Genomic DNA, 14,858 nt, shown 5'->3' with positions numbered 1-14,858 from the left:
CATTGAGTTTGGAATAAATAATCTAAGGGACCCCGTCAGCTCCAGTGCTCTATTAACTAGACTCTCTAAGTCTTTGGTTCAGGGCTTTCCTCCTAAAATTAGGTAAGTTTTCACTTCATGAAGGAGTATCTGGATATTAGTACATTTATGTGTATCAGTGACTGAATTTTTAGTACAGTATATCTATGTCAAACTGGAAAGAGGCTGGTGACCAGATGCCAGTTTGTCTTTGAACTTTACTCTTTAATATTTTCCATCATTTAATTAAATTTTGGATGTAAGATGACATGCTCTTCAAAGCTGGATAATATATAAATATTTTGGAGTGTTCTGATATATATATTACATATACTGGGGAAATGCACATAGTCACAGTTTGCCAGGAGATCATTAAATTTTTAGTACCTTTGCAAATTGTGAGAGAGGCAATATAGAGTAATGATTAAGAACATGGGCTTAGGGAGGCAGACTGCTTGAGTTCATATTGTCTTTGCTGCATTTACTACCTGAATGACTGAACAAGTTGGTTTACTTCTTTGTGCTTTAATTTTCTCATCAAACTTAGATAATATTAACACCTATTTAATATTCCTGTTAAGATTCAGTACCCCAAATTGTTTAGAACATAGCCTGTTACATTTTTTGTATTATTGTCACCAGCTAATATTATTAAGAAGGCCCTGACTTTTATATGGGGACTCAATGAGCATGCATAATCTAGAAGAGCTGTGCGGTTTAAGGGCAGTTAAAAAGTGACTCCCTTCCCCATTGTTTGGGACTATCCTTTGGAACCAAATGCACAAGGCCTCTAAGAATTCCTGTGCTTCATTGCCTTGTATGTGAGACAGGCCACATCAGACCTCATTGTTAATTAAATAATAGATGCTACAGCCGGAACACCTCACATTCTTATCGTGGAAGCCTATGTTATTACGCGACTGGCTTGGTGGAAGTTCAGAAAAATGTCTTCAGTTCTCTTAGAACTTATCAACATAATGCCAAGTCTGTGAGATACAACACACATTTGTAAATTAGCTTTTTAAACAGTGTGATATGTTTCATGGATTCCATGTGTTTTTTTGCAAAAATACCGAATTCTATCATAACTTTGATTTTCATCCTAAAGGAAAAACAATAAGATATGAAATTAAAAATGTTGTGTGATGTTAATTTGATTTATAAAATTATTTTAGTAGATTAAGATTATGTTATACAGTTGTACTTTTCTTCTGTGAATTAGAGGTATGGCTATGGTTTTCATTATTAATTTTGTAGACTCACTTGTTTGTGAAATAAATCAAGATCTTGTCTGGAGAAATTTCAGATAATGTACTTTAGGCTTTTAATTGCTTCTTTCTTGTTTTGTAGAACTCCACAGGAGCAACTTCAAAACATGCTAGTGGACACCTTTATACCTCAGTGTAAAACCGGTAGTGAGGCACAGTGTTCTCAGAATGAAAATGATGAAGATAGTGATGGTTAGTTCAGCCTTAATTAGATATTTTCAAATTTACTATTTCAAATTATATACACTGAGCATTAATCAGCATCTGCTTTTCATTTTCTTTACTGTATCATTCTCAACTGCACTGTGTACACTTTATCTCCAGATCAAAATCATGCACACTCTCCTTGCCATTCTCTAGATTTACTTTGCCTTAGTTTAAATAGTTTCATTTAAAAATCGAATGTTAAGTAAATGTGTATTTTACTTGAACTGGGAAAATTGACAGTATTTCTTCCTTTGTGTGGATGCACAGGAGAACATTCTTCTTCTATTGTTGCCTATGTTATTTGAAGATGAATTATCAGGTAAGGTATATGCTTTGATGATATTATTTTTAATCTTATTTTCTAGTTGAAGATATCAAAATACAACCCCCAGCTCTTTTTCTGCCAGTAGAAGAACTAAACATAGAGAGACCTGAACCATCTCTAAAAATAGTCGAACTGGATGATGTAAGTTCATAATGACCACTCATATTACTTAACAAACAGGAAATTCATAACATACAGTTACAACTACATGTTATTTTCAACAAGATTTCTTGTTGAAATAAATTTACAAGTATATAACAAGTATTATAAATTTACAAGTATTTGAATTTAAATATGCTGACCGGAATACAACAGACTATTATTTTAATGTAGACAGTAAATTTGTGAGCTAAATTGGTATTGTGTCATAGTATGGGAGATGAGAAGACGTTTCACTCTTTTAACTTGTAGAAATGTAGTTTAGTGTTTGTTTTATTTAGTTCTCTGTGTTATCAGGCTTTTTAACAAAGACTATTCTCATTATATGATATTTATTTAATAAAATTTGTATAAATTTAGTTTGTTGAATGTCATTTAATATTTTCTATTTAAAGGAAAAATAGTATTAAGATTTAAGGGATTTAGTATAATAATAAATTGAATACAAACCTCTAGAAGACACCAGGTAGAATAAGCTGCAGCTAGAGCCAGTCAGAGCTAGAGCTCCAGGCTGAAGGGTTAAGTTGTGATAAACTCAGTGCATTTCTGACTTTCTAGTCCTCTAGTAGCTGAGTATACCCCCTGTCCTCAGTGTTGCTCTTACTGTGGTTGTCACAGAGAAGGACTACAATGAGGAAGTACCTTTTTAAGTACTACTTTCTTCTTGAGGTTAATAGCTTCTGCTGTGTGTGTGTGTGTGTGTGTGTGTGTGTGTGTGTGTGTGTGTATGCCTGGCAACATTTTTATTTCTGCTCTGGATAAATTGAAGATTCTGAACAAATAAATACATACATGCATGTGTATTTGTGTGTGCTCTTCATTAAATTGTTCATGCATATGGTATGACATGCTGGCCAGAGAATGAAAAACATCTTAATCACTGATCTACTTGGCACTTAGTAGTTACAAAATAAAACCTAAGTTGTTATATTTGGTTCTGGGTGTGATAGTAGTGATAAATGTACTGACACAGCAAAAGCCCTCAGCAAATATCTGTTGAATTTGTTTAGTTCTCCTAGAACTAATGCTCTATGGCATATAGTCAGAGAGCTCATGACATTTCTTTGTGAGAAAAAAAATTCTCTAAATATTATACACAAATTAGCTGGTTAATGTATTATAAATTTGTTGAACATACTAATATTATACAACATGCGTTTAATAAGACTGATGAAGCAGAATCTGAAGAACCGGGAAATGTCGTGCCTTATAAAGTTGAGTTAGCAGATGCAGACAGTCAACAAAGGTAAGATCTTTCTAATTCACTTTTGATACTTATTAAAAACTCACCAAAAATTAACTATCTCTTGAGAAATTCACAACATAAAAAAATGTGACTTTAATGTTAGAATATATTTTATTTAAGCCATGTTTAAATTTAGGTACAATATTGCTAATATTTATCAGCATTCAGTAATTAGAAAATTTTCTATAATGATATGTTTATACTCTTACCTAATATCTGGATTATTTAATAGATGCTTCTGTATTTAGGAATTGTTATTATTTGAAATGGCCTCCCAAGTCATATATTTCATATGAACTTCCTTACTTTCTCCAAAGATACTCTTTGGATTTTTCTTCAGTTTGTTATGAACCCTAAATAAAAACAGGTACGTTAATAAGTTGAGAGACAAGAAAATCCCCCAAACTATAGATTACTTCCTAGGTAGATTTTACTGTGTGATAAATTAAATAATGAATTATAATGATTCAGCTTGTAAATTTTTTTTAGAATTTTGTCATTTCCAAATGAAAAATAATGTCTAGCTGTATCTGTTAGTAATGCTAAAAATTATTCTAAGTCCTCTTTGCTGTTGAAACTTTAGCTAGGATTTCACATGTTTTGACTACAAAGCATTAAGTTGGGTAAACAGCAGAATGAAGTTCCTATTAAGTAGCCCCTACACCGATTCTTTGTTTATATGTTCAGATCACCTTAGGCCCCTGTCAGCACTTTGGAGCAGCAGTGGGCCTAAGTGATGCCCTCAGACCCGAAAAGCCCCACGTTTGGACACATAGACCCAGATATTTAGCAGCAAATGTGCTTTTGGCAGGAGACAACCTTATGGTCAGTATATAAGAGGTTTATATGCACTACTGTATCCCTAAGGAAATGGATTTCTACTCTCAAACTTGATTCTTTTATATATCTTATCACAAGTCTTTGCTTTGACCTCCATGTTAGACAAGGCAGAGAAAGTTACTGATTACAGTTGCAATAGTTTTGCATCTTGGATTTGGAGGTGCCCATAGAGCGTCTTTTCTAAGAGTCATAAAGCATCATAAGTGACACAAGAGGACCTTTTTGGTTAAGCATGATCCATGAGTTTTTATGATGGTACTATGTAGAGCTTACGTAAGGCTATGTAAGGCTTTTGAACCTACACCACATAAGGCTTTTGAACTCATATAGTTCATGATGAACAAATAAAAAGTTTATTTAAGCAGTAAAACCTTGATTTCATGAGCTTGATGAGATTGAAAGATAACTCTCCATTTTTAGAAGAAAGACCATGAGAAACCAAACTTATTTCAGAATTTTTTTTTTTTTTTTTTTTTGCGGTACGCGGGCCTCTCACAGTTGTGGCCTCTCCCGTTGCGGAGCACAGGCTCCGGACGCACAGGCTCAGTGGCCATGGCTCACGGGCCCAGCCACTCCGCGGCATGTGGGATCCTCCCGGACCGGGGCACGAACCCGTGTCCCCTGCATCGGCAGGCAGACTCTCAACCACTGCACCACCAGGGAAGCCCCTATTTCAGAATATTTTTAACAAGAAACTGTCAATTAAAAATTTGTAGTTAAATCAGGTTTGTCCCAGTTGCCTATTTCCTTTAAATTCATAATACTGTTTAGTTACTTGTAGTTCAGAATTGTCCACAGTATGTTGAAGCAAATATTAAATTAATGTGAATAACCCTATTCCCTTAAGGTTTTACTGTATTTATTTTAATAAGCTGGGTCTTTTAACTTTTTTATATATAATTTCTTTCAACTCTATTCTTTTGCTTGTCCCTAAACATGAAAGTTGCACATTTCATGATTATCAGAATACTTTTCTATATGAAAATGACATCCGTCAACATCATATTTTCACCAAGGGAAAAACACACCTCTTACATCTTCATCTGAGCAACAACACTTCTTATTGTAAAGATAACTCAAAAGGTAACTTTTTTTGTTGTTGCTTAATATTATTAATGGTGAATGTTAGTAACTGAATAAAACCAATAGGTATTGCAGTATGTAAAAGCTTTGCCTATTTTGCTGTTCATTTTAAACCCAGAAGATTTAGTCCTCAGGAGAAAATTGGTTGAAAATACATAATTTTCTATCAAATACTCTTTTTGGTCAATGGACAATGGTATTTGTATTCAGAGGAAAAAGCAGCCGGTATAGGACTACTCTAAAAGTTATTATGGACTGAGCTAGCATTTAAAGGATTACATAGATGGGCTTTTAGTGACAAAAGTCTGATTGACACTCTTTTGTCCTCCCTCCCTTGCACTAAATCTTTTCCTAAAATATTTAAGTTTGTGTAAAGTTTCACATTAGTGATAAAACCAAAACAAATCATCTGTTTATATATCTACATTGTTATTACTAGTAGTACCCTTGGGATCTATAGATTAGAATACTGTGTGCTAATGTCTGGTTTTAATTTCTAGATGCTGAGATCATCATTTAAAGACAGTCATAGCAAAGTATCCTGGCCTGCGAGTCAGGTTTTGTTTTCATTTCTGCCTTAAATTGCTGTGTGACCTTGAACATGTCACTTCCTTTCTTAGATCTCACTTTCCGAAACTAAAATATGGGAACTAGATTATTTCTAATCTGCTTTTATCTACTTAGGATTTTATATTATCTACTTAGGATTTTCAGAAAAACCAATAAATATATCTTATGTGAAGAATTTTAGAGATGCCAGAGATCATTATTTAAAGTGACTAGTTGTAAAACTGATGATTACCTTTTCATTGGGAAACAGATGATAGAGAGCAATGATTTGTAGCCATCATGCTGGTTTTAACATTTTCAGCTACGAAGCCTCTAAATCATATGACAATGAACTATACCCACATGGGAATTTAGGACTTTACAGGGCTCCAGGTCTAAGCCAGAAGGTATTTTTAACCTACCTGGAGCATGGAGTTCCAATTGCCTTTGGGAAAATGCTGAATACAAATGCCCATTAAGTGTTACTTTAAAGATACTTAATTTATTTGAATAGACTTTATTTTTTAGAGCAGTTTTAGGTTCATAGGAAAATTGAGCATAAAGTACAGAGTTTCCATATACCCTCAGACTCCACAAACTCATATCTTCTTCCACTATCAGCATCCCAAACCAGAGTAGTACAAATTACTTAACAATACTTTGTTAAAATCAATGAACATAGACACATCATTTTTACCCAGAATCCACAGTTTACATTAGGGTTCACTCTTGGTGTTGTACGTTCTCTGGGTCTGGACAAATGTATAATGACTTGTATCCAACATTATAGAATAATGCAAGGTAGGTTCAGTGCCCGAAAAATCCTCTGTGCTCTGCCTTTTCACACAAACTTCCCTGCTAACCCTTGGCAATCACCGATCTTTTTACTGTCTCCAGTTTTGCCTTTTCCAGAATATCATATAGCTGAAATCATACAATAGTCTTTTCAGATTGGCTTCTTTTACTTAATAATATGTATTTAAAGGTGCCCCTATGTGTTTTCATGGCTTGGATAGCTCACTTCTTTTTAGTGCTGAATAATATTCCATCGTCTGAATGTACCACAATTTATTTATACATTCACTTATTAAAGAACATCGTGGTTGCTTTCAAGTTTTGGCAGTTATGAATAAACCTGTTATAAAAATCCATGTTTGAGTTTTTGTTTGGACGTAAGTATTTAACTCATTTCGGTAAATACCAAGGAGCACAATTGTTGGTAAGAGTATGTTTAATTTTGTAAGAAACCACCAAACTGTCTTTCAAATTGACTTTACCACTTTTCATTCCCACCAACAGCAAATGAGTCTTCCTGTTTTTCAGACCCTTGCCGATATTTGGCATTGTCAGTGTTTTGGATTTTTGCCATCCTAATAATTGTATAGTGGTATCTCGTTTTAATTTGAAATTCTCTAATGATGTATGATGTTGAGCATCTTTTCATATACTTATTTGCCATATATATCTTCTTTGATGAGGTGTCTTTTAAGGCCTTTTGCCCATTTTTTAATTGGGTTGTCTGTTTTCTTACTGTTGAAAATTTTAGAGTTCTTTTGTATATTTTGGATAATAGTATTTTTATGTATGTGTTTTGCAAATATTTTCTCCAAATATTTGGCTTGTCTTCTCATTCTCTTAGCAGTGTCTTTCACAGAACAGAGGTCTTTAATTTTAATGAAGTCCAGCTTATCAATTATTTCTTCCATGGATCCTGCCTTTTGTGTTGTATTTTAAAATGTCATTACCATAACCAAGATTGTCTGGATTTTCTCCTATCTTCTAGGAGTTTTATAGTTTTGCATTTTACAGTTAGGTTTATCATTCATTTTGAGTTAATTTTTGTGAAGAGTGTAAGGTCTGTGTCCAGATTTATTTGGGGACGTGTGGATGTCCACTTGTTCCAACACCATTTGTTGAAAAGACTGTCTTTTCTCCACTGTATTGCTTTTACTCTTTTGTCAAGGATCAGTTGCCTATATTTAAGTGAATCTGTTTATGGATTCTCCATTCTGTTCCATTGATCTATTTTTATATTTTTGCTAATACCACTTTGTCTGGATTACTATAGCTGTGTGATAATTTTCAAAGTTGGATAGTGTCAATCATTCAATATTGTGTTGCCTATTCTGGGTCTTTGCCTCTCCATATAAATTTTAAAATCACTTTGTAAATATATACAAAATAACTTGCTGGGATTTTGATAGGGATTGCATTGAATCTTTAGATGAAATTGGAAAGAACTGACATCTTGACAAATTGAGTCTTCTTATCCATGAATATGAACTAGCCCTTCACTTATTTAGTTTTTTGATTTCTTTCATCAGAGGTTTCTAGTTTTCCTCATGTAGATCTTACATTTTTTTAAGATTTATACCTAAGTATTTCAATTTTTTGTGTGCTAATGTAAATGGTATTGTGTTATTAATTTTAAATTCCACTTCTTCATGTTGGTGTGTAGGAAAGCAATTGACTTTTGTATGTTGACCTTATATCCTGCAACCATTCAATAATCACTTAATAATTCCAGAAGTTTTTGGTCAACTCTTTTGGATCTATACATAGACAATCATCTAATCTGTGAACAAAATCAGATTTATTTCTTCCTTCCCAATCTGTACACCTTTTACTTCCTTTTCTTGTCTTACTGAATTAGCTAGGGCTTCCAGTACAATGTTGAAAAGAAGTGGTAAGAGTGGACATCTTTATCTCGTTCCTGATATTAGAGATAAAGCTTTTAGTTTCTTATAATTTTAGTTTCTTATAATTAATTTAGTTTCTTATAATTAATTATAATTAAATTAATTATAATTAATTTAGTTTCTTATAATTATAATATCATATAATTATGATATTAACTGTAGTTTTTTTTTAGGTAGTCTTTATTAAGTTGAGGAAATTCCCCTTTATTTATAGTATGCTGAGAGTTTTTATCATGAATGAGTGTTGGATTTCGTTGAATGCTTTTTCTGCATCTATTGATATGATCCTGTGATTTTTCTTCTTTATCCTGTTGATGTGACAGGTTAGAATAATTGATTTTTGAACGTTGAACCAAAACATCTATTTTTTATGACTTAAAAGGGCTTCTAATGAGACTAAATTAAATCATATCTGTACTTTCTGTATTGCATTTTAAACATTATTAAGAGGCTGTGTTGTCACCTTTTTAGCAGCAATAAATCCTAATAATGGAATTTTACAATCTTGCAAAAATATTGTAGAGGTTCGTTGTAGACATTTATACGTAGGAAATGGCAGCTCTATCCGCAAAAATATTAGATTCAGATAATTTCTTTTCAAGTTTAGTAGGAAAGTACAGCATTACCATGAAAGTTTCATTAAATTGAGTAGCTTTTATAAAGTTTTTCTATAAAATATTTCTCTGACATACAACTTATTGCATTTCTCACAGTACTTGTGCAATTTAAGAGGTGATATTGGAAGTGGAAGTTCTAAGTACTGTGTGTAATTGCTGAATTGTATAAACATTTGATTGCAACAAGTAAGTCCTTTGGACTGTAAGGCAGAGTTTGTATCACTGGAGACTATTTTAGTCATAGTCTCTACTATTTTCACAGTCTGTTTATAGAGATAAGACATGTATATTGGAAAGAGAATACGGGATAATCAGAAGAAGCTGTATTCAGCCTGGATAAATGTGTGTGTGTGTGTGTGTGTGTGTGTGTGTGTGTGTGTGTGTGTGTGTGTGTGTGAGAGAGAGAGAGAGAGAGAGAGAGAGAGAGAGAGAGAGATAATGAAAGCAATATGGTACAAAGCTTTTTAAAGAATTTTTATTCTTAAGAAAATCTAGAACAATGTTTCATAATCCTGGTTGCACATTATAATCACCTGGAGAACTTGGTGGAGGGGGAAAAAAACAAAAAGCAGTGCTTAAGTCCCACTGTCAGTGTTTGATTTAATAGTTTGGGGTCAGGCCCATACACTGACGGTTTTAAACAGTACCTTCAGATGATTCCATTGTGTAACCAGGTTGAAAACCAGTGATCTAAACCAGTGATTTTTTAAAGCAGACATAGTGAGGTGGGTGACTAATATAATTTTGCTCATTTTGTAGTTTTTCAGAGGCAGGTGTCCCAGCTTAAACATTTCTGTGCCCCTAAATGCTGCTGTTCTTTCATCTGGCAGATTTCCCTTTGCCCTCTCCTCATTACTAGTCATGCTAAGCAAAAGAGGTAAAATGTGGGAAATAAGGTTCCCTCTGTATTATTTCTCATAAGTTGCTGATATAAAACTTGAGTGGGAGAGAGGGTAGGAAAGTGGGAATTGAACCACAGGCTGAAATAAAAATTTGCATCAATTTCAAGATTGCATTAGAAAACATATCTTGTCCCCCTCCATTACTCTAAATAATTTAGGCTTGAATATATATATATATATATATATATATATAAAATTATCATTTATGAACATAAGCCATGTAAAAGTATTTTAACACTGAGAACTCAGTAAAGAAACATTGGTTAAAAAAATAGTGTTTAATGATAAAGGTTTATAGCACAGAATTTTTGGTTAGTGAACAGTTTAATCAATTTATTTGTTTATATTTATTTAACTTTTGTAAATATGTGTTTTCAACAGCAGGAACTTCAAGTGCAGATTTTGGTGACATTGTGAATCCTGATGCTTACTCTCCTGCTGTTGAAAAATTAGAGGAAAACAGCTTTTTTGAGAGAAATTTCAAAGAGGACAGCATAGATATAGAAAGTAGTCAAAAGTATGACGATTCCTGCATATCACTTGAGAGCAAGGATTCTTTGCCAAGTACAGATTTAGAAGAAGCCTCCTTTAAGGGGAAATTATCTCAAGAGGACAAGGAATCCTTGGAATTTAGCGATCTGCATGAGAGGCCAAACTCTGAAGATTCTAAAACTACAGAGTCACCACTGGTAAATATCAATTATGTTTATTGTATTACAAATTTTATAATAAACATAAAAAATTCATATTGACACAATATATTCTTAAAGGTTACTTCCTATTGAATTTAAAATGTGTGACCTTATAGTTGAAGAGTAACTCACATGGGAAAGAATATAAATGACTTGCAGAACAAATTCTAATATGGTAAATGCCATTATAACAAGTGATTTTCTATGACAAATAATTTAAGGCCCACCTCATGCACCATAGTAAGAGTGCTGTTACTTTTCTAAATGAAATTCATTATTATGAATAATTTACTGTAATAAATCCTTTCTAGCTTTCTACTCTATAGTCACTGGTTAAAATGAGAAAAAAAATGCAGTTTTGTAGATAAAACCAGTTTTTGTGCCTTAATGTAAATATAAGGTTGAAAAGGTAATTCTTCAGGAATATGGCTAATAAAGAAATAGGGGTGTAGTTTTTGTTTCTTCTTAGAGAAAAAAAGATAAAGCAGTTCATTATTGCATTATTGCCAAATTTAAAAACTATATTTGAATCTCTGTTCTATGTACTAAAAATCTTAAGTAATTATGATTATTAATAATAAGTTATTTAGAAATTGGACAAGTCAAATGTTAAATTATTTGGAAATTGAGGAAGTCAAACACTTTAACAAGACTTTACAGTCATTTGTAATGAATCTCCATGGTGCCTAAACTGAAGGAGGGACCAAAAAAGTTGAAGAATGAATATTGAGTTGCTGCTACTTCTGCTTAAGAGTTTGGATTTCTTTGCCCACTTAGTGACAGGTCTTTTTCCTTTTCAAAGTGAGAAATTAGAATTGAGACCTCTGCAAAAACCTTAGATCCCTAAAAGTCTGCTCAGTCTCTGAAGGAATACACAAGGAGACATACTCACAGGTACAACAAGATGAAAGGAAACTGATTTTTGCAGGGGATCTGGCCCAAGTCAATAAATATCTTATCTGAAAAATGGAAATCTTGGACTTTAATCCAGCTTCGGTTTAGAGTTTGAATGTACATTTCTTACTTGGAATCTGCAAGCCAATAAATTAACACTAATGTTGATCCACGTCTATTGATGCCCTGATGTATCTGGCAAAAGTTAAACCCCAATCCCTTCTAGGAAGACATTCCCACAATTTAGCCAATAACAAAGTCCCCAAATCAATGCCCACGGCAGCTGAGCTTCTCCCTTTCCCCCAGTGAAGAAAACAATTAATCATAGAATGAATTTCTGCAAACAGAACAAACAAGGACTCTGATTTTCCAGTTTCCACAGGGCATCATGCGGAGGGCTAGGTGACACCTGCCCATGCTGTGTGCTGTGTTATAAGAGAGGAATTCTGAGCATAGAGAACCCAATTCTTTTATACTGGGCGTCAGCCTGCCTGACCTCTGCCCTGGGGGGGACATTATTTTCTGTAACCTAATAAAAGACATTTGGCAAAACTCACAGATACATAATCTGTGGTAATTCACACAATGGAAAGCAATGTAACAATTAAAATGAATGAAACATAGCTACTTTTATTAACGTGGATACATTCTCAAAAATGTGATGTTAAAGTTTAAATATGAAAGGATACATAGAGTAAATATAAGTCTGATAGCATTTTTGGAAACATTTAAGATAATTGGAACTTTTTATGGATACACTCAGATGAAATAATAGTCAAAAACTTACATTGTAATAGTGTATGTCAACTTCAATATAATAATATAATAAATTCTACTTATAAAGTCTAATATATATATATTTGGTATAGATATTTGAAGCAAGTCTTTTAAATTACTGATATTGTGTGAGAAAGTTATATTATGTGTTGTACATATCTATATATTTAAAGTATTTCATCATTAAAATTGAAATGTTAAAAAACTACTAATTTTGATCTCTTATACTACTATTGTAAAAAAAATAAGTGGCAAATGATTATATCATAGAACCACAGTGCTTTACACTTAGTGGTAGAATCTACTTTCTTTTCATCCCTAATGACTCTACATGAACTGCTTTTACTCTTCCCCTGCCCTAGTAGAAACCATTCCCTGAGCAGAAACTATTTAGAAATCAGTTCTGCTCCAGTAGAAAATTCAGGAGTGGACAGTAGGGGCAATTTTAAGCAGTGGCATTACTTGACTTCAAACTGGAGTATAAGACAGTACATTTTGCACTTCAGTTTCCAGAAATTGAGTTCTTCATAAAGGTGTGGAATTGAGTACTAAGTTGTAAAGCAGCAGCAGTGAGGTAGGGGCATGTGCCAGGAAGAACATGGACTAGTCGGGGGCTCTTGGTTTTGAATCTGAAACCTCCAATAGTTAACTTGGTGACATTGGGCAAACAAGCAAATTCACTCTCATTGTTCTCTGTTAGCCTAGGCTTTAAAAGAAACTTCCATATTTTTAATTGTCCAATCCAAATATGAGCTCCACTAGAGCTGAAGGGGGGTCCTGTGAATTTCTTTTTCTTTTTCTTTTTTTTTTGCGGTACGCGGGCCTCTCACTGTTGTGTGGCCTCTCCCGTTGCGGAGCACAGGCTCCGGACGCGCAGGCTCAGCGGCCATGGCTCACGGGCCCAGCTGCTGTGCGGCATGTGGGATCTTCCCGGACCGGGGCACGAACCCGTGTTCCCCGCATCGGCAGGCGGACTCCCAGCCACTTCGCCACCAGGGAAGCCCATTCCTGTGAATTTTTGATCAGTGTCTGGGAGAGCCAGTGAAGGCGTCATGAGTAGGGTGGACTTGGACTTGTCTTTGAAGGAAGTGCTTTATTGGTCACTAACTTGGTTTTGTAATATCATTTATATGATTTATACATTTGAGTAGAGTTATCGTAATTTTCTTTGTGTGATTACCACCTTGAAACAGACGGCATCTGGGCATTAGTTAGATACATTAGGGAACTGTTAAATACTGATAGCCACTCTGATTGTATTTTAAGTCCATCCAGAGCTCTCACTGGTACATCTCCAATCTGTTTCCTACGAGACCCATGTACTTTTTAAATCCCATATTTATATTCTTCCCTAGGATGAAAGCATAACAAAATATGAATTCATAGGGTGGTGGAGTAAGCCTAGGCTTCAGATCAGCCAGATCTATATATTCAAAATCTAGGTCTGCTAGTTTCTACCTGTATGAACTTCACAAATTACTTAGCTCACCCTTGCCTCAGTTTCCTACTGGTATATTTTATTCATGGTGAATGTTTTGTTAACTTGGATTTTCTCTGTGACCATGATCAGATCAGATGTGTTTCCATCAGTATTTTACTTTCGTCTCTGAATTTATTTTATGTATAGACAAAGACACTACTAATACAAAAGCACAGCACATGAGAGTCTATTTTCCAGAGTAATTTATGTGCAAAGACACTGAGGGAAGAAAATAAAGGAAAGGAAAGAGATAGGAAAACTTAACTTTTTTTTTCGTGAACTTCTGTCCTCCTTAGATTTGATGGCAACTTTCAGATTATTACTGTAATTGTGGTTTATGCATTTTTCCGAATTTACTCTAGATAAATGTTGTGTTATTACTTATGTCTTCACAACTAGAACCTAAACTTGATGTGGGCAGAATCCATGCCAAGAACATAGTAGGCGCTCAGTGAATGAACGTGCTGGTTTGTGTGAATGAGATAAAATAAACTTAACTTTGTTGAATATTTTGTTTCCTAGTTGTTACAAGAAATAGCCCTCAGAAGTAAGCCCATAACTGAACAATATCAAGGACTTGAAAGATTCTTTGTTTTCGATAAAAATGAAAGACTCAACTTACTTCCTTCTCATAGCTTAGAATGCAGCTACTCCAGTACTAGGATTACAATTGCAGGTAAATTCAGACATAAAATCAGACAGCCTGTGGACCAAGCTAACAGTTTTCTGACACCTTTTTTTAAAACAGTTTGTCAACATCTTAGGAAATACTGGGCAATTCTGTTCAACAAATAAATCATTTTCTTCTTTTCTGGCTGGAATTATTAACCCTGTGTGAGTTGCCATATATTTATATTTAAGGCTACTGTCAGAAAACATGGCTATAATGAGACTGAGAGAGATTATTTTCGTATTTTAGAAGTGTGGCCCTTAATAAATTAATAGTAATTCTTCAAATCACTTGATTGACTATCAATCAATCAATGTTAAGTATTGTACGATAATTCTTAAATGCCATCTTAAAATCTTAGGATCTGTGAGATTTCTGAGACATATCCATAATTTTCTTTTAAAGCCATGTCTTGGTGTCGCCTGTATTCTT

At 33.9% G+C, this 14,858-nt stretch overlaps 1 protein-coding gene across 2 annotated transcripts in view; it reads left to right on the top strand.

Moving 5' to 3' along the window:
* Positions 1 to 14,858, top strand: part of ZBBX (zinc finger B-box domain containing) — a 105,428-nt gene that overhangs the window by 73,191 nt on the left and 17,379 nt on the right. For both annotated transcript variants that reach the window (XM_060149219.1, XM_060149218.1), the window contains exons 10-15: positions 1,369 to 1,478; positions 1,859 to 1,959; positions 3,144 to 3,223; positions 5,007 to 5,146; positions 10,295 to 10,602; positions 14,279 to 14,432. In XM_060149219.1, coding sequence (XP_060005202.1) covers positions 1,369 to 1,478; positions 1,859 to 1,959; positions 3,144 to 3,223; positions 5,007 to 5,146; positions 10,295 to 10,602; positions 14,279 to 14,432 — 893 coding nt within the window. The remainder of the gene's footprint in view (positions 1 to 1,368; positions 1,479 to 1,858; positions 1,960 to 3,143; positions 3,224 to 5,006; positions 5,147 to 10,294; positions 10,603 to 14,278; positions 14,433 to 14,858) is intronic.

This window comes from Lagenorhynchus albirostris, chromosome 5, assembly GCF_949774975.1.
Source record: "Lagenorhynchus albirostris chromosome 5, mLagAlb1.1, whole genome shotgun sequence".
NCBI lineage: Eukaryota > Metazoa > Chordata > Mammalia > Artiodactyla > Delphinidae > Lagenorhynchus > Lagenorhynchus albirostris.
Note: the sequence above shows the minus strand (reverse complement) of the source record. Positions and strands in the feature narration are given on the sequence as shown.